Genomic DNA, 8,902 nt, shown 5'->3' on the forward strand with positions numbered 1-8,902 from the left:
ATGCTTTTATTTTTTTCTGTCAGGCTGTCGCGGAGCTCTCCACTCCTCCGTCCTGTGAGGCAGACTGCTCAGCTGAGGCTGTCACGTTCTCTCGTCCTGGCCACACCTCCGCTCTCTAACCCCTCCTCCCCTACCCACACCCCCCTCCCCTACCCACTTTGATGCATTTTTCAAATTTCGCCTTGGGGCGGAGTTATCTTTTCACAGGGGGGGTAAGACACACTTTAAGTTCTTTTTTCTACTTAAGTGATTTAAAAAAGGTCACGTAAATGTGGCAGCCATCTTGATAATTAGTTGTGGACATACATCAGATAATTATAGATTAATTAAAACGTATCCAGTGGGAAACCAGGTATTTTGCTAACAGAAAGAGAGCTGACATAGTTATGTAGAAAAACATTTTAAAACCAAGATCTTTTACAATTTATGGGAATCAACCTTTGCTACAAATACACCAAATTTTAGATCCAGTTTTGTCAAATTAGTGTCTTTGAAGTCAAGTTGGCTGTCAGACATGTTAGAACAAGTTAATTACTGTATTTATTCACGTATAATACTAGAACTTTAACCCTAAAAATCATTCATAAAGTAGGGGGGGTCGTATTATACACTGGTTATTGGTGATTAGATTTTTAATGTTTTTTTAGCTCAAAAATGATGATCGTTTTATACATGATTAAATATGGTAGTTGTTGATTTCCATCCAGTGATCATATTCATACAGATATTTGGCTGACACGCAGGCCTTTTGGTAGTGGGCAATAAAACTATTAGTAACCATAAATAAAAAATGCTGAGTCAGGCTAATCCCAAATAGATGAAGTGATTATCTTCTGGGGACAGAGTTTGTAGAAAATGTGAATAATGTAAAACACACCAAACTGAATTTAATAAACACATGAAAATACTTTGATTTAAAAAGAAGTGTTTTATTTTATGTTTTAACAAAGCCCAATACAGATTTGAAGCCAAACTTGGGAACACTGGCAAATCTCAATCCAATCATCACGTGTGGGACATTTTTTTATAACATTGAACAAATTTATTAAAAACCCAAAACTGAGGCAAAACGTTGCACGTTACCTGTGATCTTTAAAAAATAAAGACGATAAACAAAAAGGTTTGTGCCAGCAGCTTATTGTGAGGTAAATAAAATGAGACTTCTAGTTAAAAAAATAATAATTTCACAGGTGATGCATTACTTTGATAGAACCAATAAAACCCAGAATAAATGACAGCTCCTGAAAATGTGCTAATATTTCAGTCTTGGATGAGCAATTTGGTCAAGTATGTCTAAAGAAACCCCACTGAACGTCAGTACCGTGTTTAAAAACGTCTCATTTAAATGCTGCTTAGACAGTTTGTACATTCCCTCCGATGCTTCTTGTTTGAAGGACGGAGGTAAAGAAAAGTCAGTCTGGGTTTGTTCACGTACCACTTTGTATTCTGTTAAACCAAAGACGTGGAAGGAAACTAGCCGAGCTTGTGGCGTTTTCATACAAAGGTCTTCGCCTACATGACTTCTCACCCTTTGAAATCATTTTCTGAAATGAGCTGATCCACCCATGTAAACATTTTCTGATACAGAAAAATATGAAGTGTAAAATGCATATTGATCTTATATTCTCATATGGGAACATATTTATTATAGATTTTTATAAGAAAATAAATCTTTCCTGCGGTTTTGGTGGTGATATGGGTCGTACAATCCCATCAGCTCTGAGTGTTCGAACAAAGATCTGCATGTCGGCTTCGTTCTGTCGGAGGAAAAAAAAAAAACGTACTCTTCACTGAAGCAGCTCAAATACTCAAAAGGCTCTGCCTGAGAGGAACATTAGTTTGAAGCAAAAATAAAGGACAGATTAATAAAATACTCATCTTTGCCATCTTTTACCAGCTGTTAAAGTAATGTATAATAAAGTGTATGTTTCTATCGTTATCTTTAAAAATCACAAGCATTTTTTTTACCGTTCTTGCCATTTTGACACAAAATATCCTCTAGGATATTTACATAGGAAAAGATACTGTTCAAGCAATAAAACAAGCTTATATTGTGGGTTGCAACAGAGTAAAACGGTTTTTAGGTACAAATGGAGAAAAAATTGCATAGCAGATCAGAAGAGAACTAAACAGGAACTGATCCTTTTTGGTACGGTGCACTTTGATTCGTGACTTTGTACAATTTCACATATGTACATGAAACAATAAGTCCGTTCATAGTTCCACCTGCCTACAGCTAAAATCAAGTTTGCTTGTGCACTGTAATGCTCAACAAAAGACGGCAGGATGCAGACTTTTTTTCCTCTCCGCTCTTCTAAAACAAGTTTTTAGGAGTTTTTCTTTTTTCCCCGAAAAGAAACAAAAAATTTATTGTATTACTTTAAAAAAAAAAGGTGCCATTTTGCTACATTTTCAGCTGATCCATGGTCGGCTACCAAAGAGATAACACAAGCAGAAGTGTTTCACAGCCCTCCAACGTCACACAGTTGTTCGATTCTATGAGTTTTGGTCACATAGACAGTCACACAGAAAACACACACTGATGATGTGAAAAAAAGAAAGAAAGAAAAAAAGGTTGTGGCCAGCGAGTCCAGTTCCATTCGAACAATTCCTCTGCTGCAGTTTGACATGTTGGCTGGTAAAGCTTCAAAAAAGAACAAGCACCATATGGAAAAGGCCTCAAACGTCCTCCTCAGCTCGGGGACTTCAGCTGTTTCCGCTCGTTTCTGTGCTCCCACAGGCGGGGAGGAGAGCAAAAAGAAATCTACATTCAGACTCGCCTCATGTTTGTGGTCGGGCAAAGTCACTGAAATGTTTCAGGCTTGTTAGTCTTTTCCTCCGGCTTTAAAGTCCAAGCCAGTCATCGGAGCATCGCTTTGTTTCCAATCATGGAGTCCACACCATGTCTCCTGGGTGGCTTTAAAAGTTCGTGTCTGTGGAAACATCCGGGTCCTCATCGTCTCTGCTGGCCATAAACTGGGTACGCTAGCGTCACATTCAGTGAGTCATTGTGCTGGACTAAAGATGTATGCTGGTAGTGAAGTACGAGTTCTTTCAGTGAGCTGTACAGGTTGTATGGTTCTGCGAAGCCGTAGCCTGAGGGAGTCTTGTTAATGACGCAGTGCTTCACCTCGCCGTCCACACTGCACAGACAAGACAACCATTGCAATTAGGAAACTGTGGAGAATATGAAGATGTTTCTTCAGGGTTCATGCAGGTTTCAGTAAGCTCAATTTAAGACCTTTTAAGACCATTAGTAATGACATTTAAGACCAAATCGACACATTAACAAAAACATTCAAATGGTCCCAGAAATTTTATAACAGAAACCTTTTGTTATCAATCTAGTTATTAAAGAATATTTAATTTTAATATAAGAACACTAAATTATTTGAATGAAACYGTCATATCTGACTGCTGTGAACCGTTTTCAACAAAGTGAAAAAAATCACTGATATCAAGTCAAGTCTCAATGAAAACACACTTTCCCATGTTTAAACAACAAGCAGTGGACCTGACTGAACTTCTGTTTGTTGAGCAGGTAAATAAGTCACCTGTATGTGGGGGGCTGTATGTGGGGGGTTGTAGCTACAAAGAGGTCAAAAACATGGAAGTAAACTGACAGTTTTACCTGCAGTTATCAGGGGATTTGTAGTTGAATCATGACCAGTAGCAAGCTTAGCATCATGAAGACAGATCGAGTCAACCTCTGATTACGACTCTTAACTTTCTTTATGCAGCCAACGGTTCTCAGGAGTCAGGAATGATCAAAAGTAGAAAAAAATTAAGACTTGAAAAAATTAAACTGAAGACCTTGGATGAAAATCTGGGTGTTTAAAAGAGTTTTTTTAGACCTAAAATTTAGATTTTCAAATTTTAGACTTTTTTAGACTTTTTAAGGCTTTTTTAAGACCCGGCATGAACCCTGTTTCTTTGTTCTGAGCAGAATTATTTCCACATCAACGCTGAAATTTGTGGATTTTTGCAGAATCCAAAAGTTTAAATGTTGGCACGGATTAAAAAATTAAAATAAATACTACAGATACGTACACAACGCTGCAGGCGTAGCAGCCAGCTTTGCTGCTGTCCCGAACCAGGAATGTTCCGTCTCTCTTCCCCTGAAGCAGCGCCTCGGCCTGAACTCGATTGATGTTGCCCAGTCTCCAGGTCCGTTCATCGTGATGAGGAAGGTCTTCATCGTCATCCACCATAGAGTACTGACTACAGAGCAGCAAAGAAACGCACACAAATGTTAGTTGTGAGGTACGATACTTTCAGTTTGCATCAGCCATTTTTTCCCCACTATGCTTACTCTTCTGTGCTCTCGTTTTTGATTCCCAGCCACTCGTTGAGCTTTTTCTGTCTGACTCCCTTCTGGGTCAACCACCTGCGTGAGACAAAACCCATGTGGGCATTAGAAACCAGGGCAGTTCCATTTCACAGCTAACAGGACCACATCTACGGCTGTACTTACATGAGGTACTGGTCTCTGGTCTTGCGGAGCTGGATCAGGTCGGGCTTGATGCTGTTCATCCTCTTGTCAATCTCTCTGTAGTCCGCTGCCTGTTTCTTCAAGTCTTCTTCCAGCCTACGCTTGCTGTCAACTATTTCACTAATCCTTGACTTCAACTTCTCGTAGTTTCCCATGATTCTGCAAACAAACAAACAACAACAGAGAAACAGTTTAGAGAAAGTTCAACATTTTCTTCACAGGTAAAGCTGCTCTTTTCCAGCCCTCTTACCTCTGGATCTCTTTGTCGTTTCCGTCTCTTTTGAATTTCTCAATGTACTCCTTGCTGTACCGCTCTTGTGTTTGACACTGCTCCTCAAAAATCTTTATGGTTTCATTAAAAGCTTCTATTGCCGTACGTTTCATTTGGATTTCCTGCAAACAAAGGCCCAGTTTAAACGTGGGAATGACAAAGTGTGCTGGACAACTCTTGTCCTTGTTAGACCGCAGGTAGGACTGACCTGTGACGTTCTGGTGTACTCTTCATAGAGGCGATCGTACTCTTTGTTCTTCTCTTGGTACTGCTGGTGGTACTCACACAGCTTCCTCCCAACAGCTTCAATGTTGTCCTCTTTTACCACCTGATCCTGAGGAGGGATTTGTGGTTAATTTAAGTCAAATTAAAACTGGTTTTGAGTGCTGCTTCTTGCAGAGCTGGCTTCCTACCTGCTGGTGCTTTGAGACCGGATACAGCAGCTTGACATCGAGCTTCGGGTTGTACTGAGCCAACGACTCGTTGCGATAGTGGTTGATGAGCTCAACAACAGAGCTGAAGGTCAGCGGGTCTGAGAAGCCGTACTTCCCGTCACGATGAAATATCTTGATGAGCTTGTTGTTTCCTCCTTTCCTGTAGGAAACGCACAACAAAGAGTTACATTTAATCCTGAACATAAATTAAAGATGGCCAAGCACTGCGAGGAAAAGCAGCTCACCTCAGAGTCAGAGTGTAGTCTCCGTGCATTTTCGTGGATGCGTCTCGCACCAAAAACGTACCGTCCGCAGTATCCCTCAGTTTCTCATTGACTTCCTCCCGAGAGATGTCCCCCCAGTACCACTCAGCATCCTGCAGAGCCATGTTGTTGTTCATACCGTTGTTAGTCACAGATGTGGACTTGGGTGGTTTTGGAGGTAGAGCTGTTGGGAGAAAAGGGGCAAACGCAGAATGTAAACACCTTATTGCCCCGTTTACATCTTGATTTTCTGCCATCTTAGTTGCAGCAGATTAAAGCAAAAATAATGAATAAAAATTTTACTTTAAAATAAAGAGGAAAATAAAGGAAAAAAAGCACGTTGCTGTAGGCTTTCACTTGTGCTTCTTCTATTAATCCAACAGAGCTAATGAAACGGTGGTCCTCATCAGCTGAAAAACGACAGCAGCAATGGAGTGGGAGGGGAGAAGTGTGAGTCAGTGAGAATGAATCTCATTCAAGAAAAGGGTCATCTATAAATAATCTGAGCTGCAAATGCAGCAGAGCAGCCTTCTGAAACAATGATGCACGCATGTCATACGACGTCTCTTTGAAGATAAAAGCAGGCAATGAAAGGTTGAGATGCACCGACGTCCCTTTGAGCTGAGCTTTAAAGTGTGATAACCTTCTTTTGGTTCAATTCATTTAACATCAATGAATCGATAAAAGTCGAGCCAACAGTTTTCCTGTGAAACTAGCAGCGGCAGAGCTAAGGTAGCTGGCTATTTTTAACCTGCAAATCTGCACTGCCACTGCATTAACACCCCTTCTGCACCACTGAAGATTGCAGAACGGTGTTCACCGGAACCAACAGCCGGCCAAGCTCCAATAATACAATTAACACAAAACACAGAGGCTTGTGATCGGTTTCTCTGCAGCCTTACAGCTTCTCTTCCAGCTACCTAAAATCATCACTTCTCTACATCTTTCTAGATTTTTTTATTCTCTAGCTTTATAAACCTGCTGACACCTCAGCAAACCAACACGTAAACAAAAATACAACGTGTGCTCAGCTTTGTTAAAGAGGTAAATTAGCACCTAAACAGCAGTTTAAAAAAACCCATTAAGGAGCAGCCTGCTCAGTAACGTGTTACATCACTTACCACAGCCAATCACACAGGGGGTCTGTCACCAACCGCTCCTGCATCTTTTATTTCCTGAGAACGATGAGGTCACTCCTAAAACATGTCCCCTATTACCACCCGTCTTTAAATTTTTATAAAACGGCAGCTAAACTCGTTGTTTCCTCTGTGAAGCGTGCAGTTTTGAAGATGAGGGAGCAGAAAACGGATCCTGCGGCTCGTTTCATGCTTCCCTCTCCGTCTCCGTCTGTTGAGCCTGCACACTGGCTCTCTTGCAGGCTGCTCGGCCCCTCCTCCCTGCGCGCGTCGTGCGGACGTTAAGCCCCTCCCACTGCTGGCACGCAGACAAAGCCAGCTCTGCTGCAGCAGCACGTACGCAGCTGAATTATAATGCCCGGCCCGGTCAGCGGCGCTCAGCGCTCCGAAATACGCCTGTAATCCCACAGCATGACACTCGGTGGGACAGAGATAGTCCACTTGACTTTCTTAGTGGGATTAAAATAGAACCAGATTTTGGTACATAACTGGGGATTCCAATAAAACTCAGTGCTCATACTTTCAGCTTTACCTGAGGAGAAGTAACTAAAGCAAAGATATCAATAAAAAGCCACTTCTGAAATAAAGCTTTTCAAATTAAAAAGAACCTGGTTAAAATAAAAAAAACTAGTTTATATTCACTTGGTCCAGAATATCTATAAATAATCAGAACATTTCAGAGTCTCTGTGAACAGAGTTTACACTGACGAGACACATACGCTAATCCAGAACTTTACAGCATGAGCAGCAAGTCAAACCAAAAACCAACCTTTTTTCTTCTCATTTTTGTTAAGCTGAATTTAGTCCCTTTTTTTTTGAAACCAAAGAAACCAGTCCTGAACACAGCCTGAAGGAAAAAGCTGCAGAAATCTACTGTTCCATTTCCATAAGTCAAAAGGCTCAAACTTACGTTGTAAGTTAAGCATATTGTGCTGGATGATCAGTCTCTTTTCAGAAGTTTCTCCTTTCTTGCCAAAGTTCTGATTAAATCCAACAGAACTGGATTCAAGTCCTCTGGCTGAACTCCATTTCATAGTTCAGTCTGCCCAGGACGAAGACGAGGCTTGCTCTGATTCTGACAAAAGTTGCGGCTTTATGCGCTTCTTAATAAAATCCAGGTAATCCGTTGGTGGTGAGGCAGGTGCAACACGCGTCTGTCTGAGAGCGACTGACTCACACTCTCAGTTAACTGGCTGCTCAGTTCCTGCTGAGAGTCGCTCCTCCTCTGAGCTGTGTGAGGCTAAAAGCTGCTCACGTGGAGGCGCAGAGTTAATGATTAGCAGTAGCTGCTCTGCTGTCGCTCTGAATGCCAGCTGCGTTTGTGTTCAAGTCTTAGTTCCTTTGGTCCCTCCCTCCCTCCCTCCCTCCCTCTCTGTTTGTAAAGGACAGGGAGGGAGGGGGAAGTGGGGTGTTCAGTCTTATGATTAACTTGCAAAGTTTTAAATATTTGCTGACTGAGCCCTTTGAGGGGCAGGACATGTGGATATCCAGGGAGAGGGAGGACCAAAGGGAGAGGAGGAGGAGGGTGGCTCCAGAGACTGGAAGCAGACCTCAGTTAACAAGAAGGGCTCTGTGGTGCAGGCCGACTTTCCAGCCAACCAAATCTAAGTGGGCCTTTGTCACTTACTTAAAATAGGCTCGCAGTAACTGGGAGGAGGCACGCAGACACTGTGCATGGACACACAATCTGAACATGTATGTTTACAAAGTAGGCTCTCTCTTCTTCGGTCAGACTTATTTGCATGAGACTGAAACCTGGCACACCTAAACCTTTGTTGTAAACTTGACCAGGTCATGTGTTGCTGAATGTACTTTTTTCTGTTTGAGAAACAAACTAAAAGTGTTTTGTGGTTTGAATCTGACTAGTTAAACCATCTATCCCCCTCCCAACGTGCTGCCGCAGGTGCAAACTGCTGACAGCTGAGAGCAGTCGGAGCACAGCCACGTTATAAATAGTCCCAACAGGTAATAAAATGTTTTAACAGACACAGTCTACAGCCTGTGGGTCTGCCAACAACACGGCTTTTAACCAGCACTGTAAAAACACAAGTGTGCCACGCAACACGCTGCCTCCTCACAGCAGACAGACCACCGTCAAGAACTTTAACTCTGTTTCCAGGTTGGAAAAGTTGGCCATGAGAAAGTCCACTTAAACAAATGGGAGTGTGAGTGAGTGAGTGAGTGTGAGTGTGTGTGAGTGTGTGTGTGTGTGTGTGTGTGTGTGTGTGTGTGTGTGTGTGTGTGTGGAAGTGGAAGCAGGATGTGAGGCTGACACAGATGGTTATTTTTGGAATTTGACTGTCAGC

At 42.0% G+C, this 8,902-nt stretch overlaps 1 protein-coding gene across 3 annotated transcripts in view; it reads right to left on the bottom strand.

The window, feature by feature from the left end:
- Positions 1–913: 913 nt before the first annotated feature.
- Positions 914–8,902, bottom strand: part of pik3r1 (phosphoinositide-3-kinase, regulatory subunit 1 (alpha)) — a 30,398-nt gene continuing 22,409 nt past the window's right edge. Inside the window, exons 1-9 of one of the 3 annotated variants that reach the window (XM_014026458.1) lie at positions 7,507–7,941; positions 5,443–5,644; positions 5,177–5,357; positions 4,972–5,097; positions 4,743–4,885; positions 4,475–4,651; positions 4,313–4,387; positions 4,051–4,221; positions 914–3,143 (exon numbers count right to left, since the gene is read on the bottom strand). In XM_014026458.1, coding sequence (XP_013881912.1) covers positions 2,954–3,143; positions 4,051–4,221; positions 4,313–4,387; positions 4,475–4,651; positions 4,743–4,885; positions 4,972–5,097; positions 5,177–5,357; positions 5,443–5,644; positions 7,507–7,630 — 1,389 coding nt within the window. In that variant the 5' untranslated portion in view covers positions 7,631–7,941 and the 3' untranslated portion in view covers positions 914–2,953. Of the gene's footprint in view, positions 3,144–4,050; positions 4,222–4,312; positions 4,388–4,474; positions 4,652–4,742; positions 4,886–4,971; positions 5,098–5,176; positions 5,358–5,442; positions 5,645–6,581; positions 7,315–7,506; positions 7,942–8,902 lie in introns of those variants that run through there. The other 2 variants (XM_014026459.1, XM_014026457.1) reach the window with 2 other exon arrangements.

Source organism: Austrofundulus limnaeus, unplaced genomic scaffold (assembly GCF_001266775.1).
Source record: "Austrofundulus limnaeus strain Quisiro unplaced genomic scaffold, Austrofundulus_limnaeus-1.0 Scaffold556, whole genome shotgun sequence".
Lineage (NCBI taxonomy): Eukaryota > Metazoa > Chordata > Actinopteri > Cyprinodontiformes > Rivulidae > Austrofundulus > Austrofundulus limnaeus.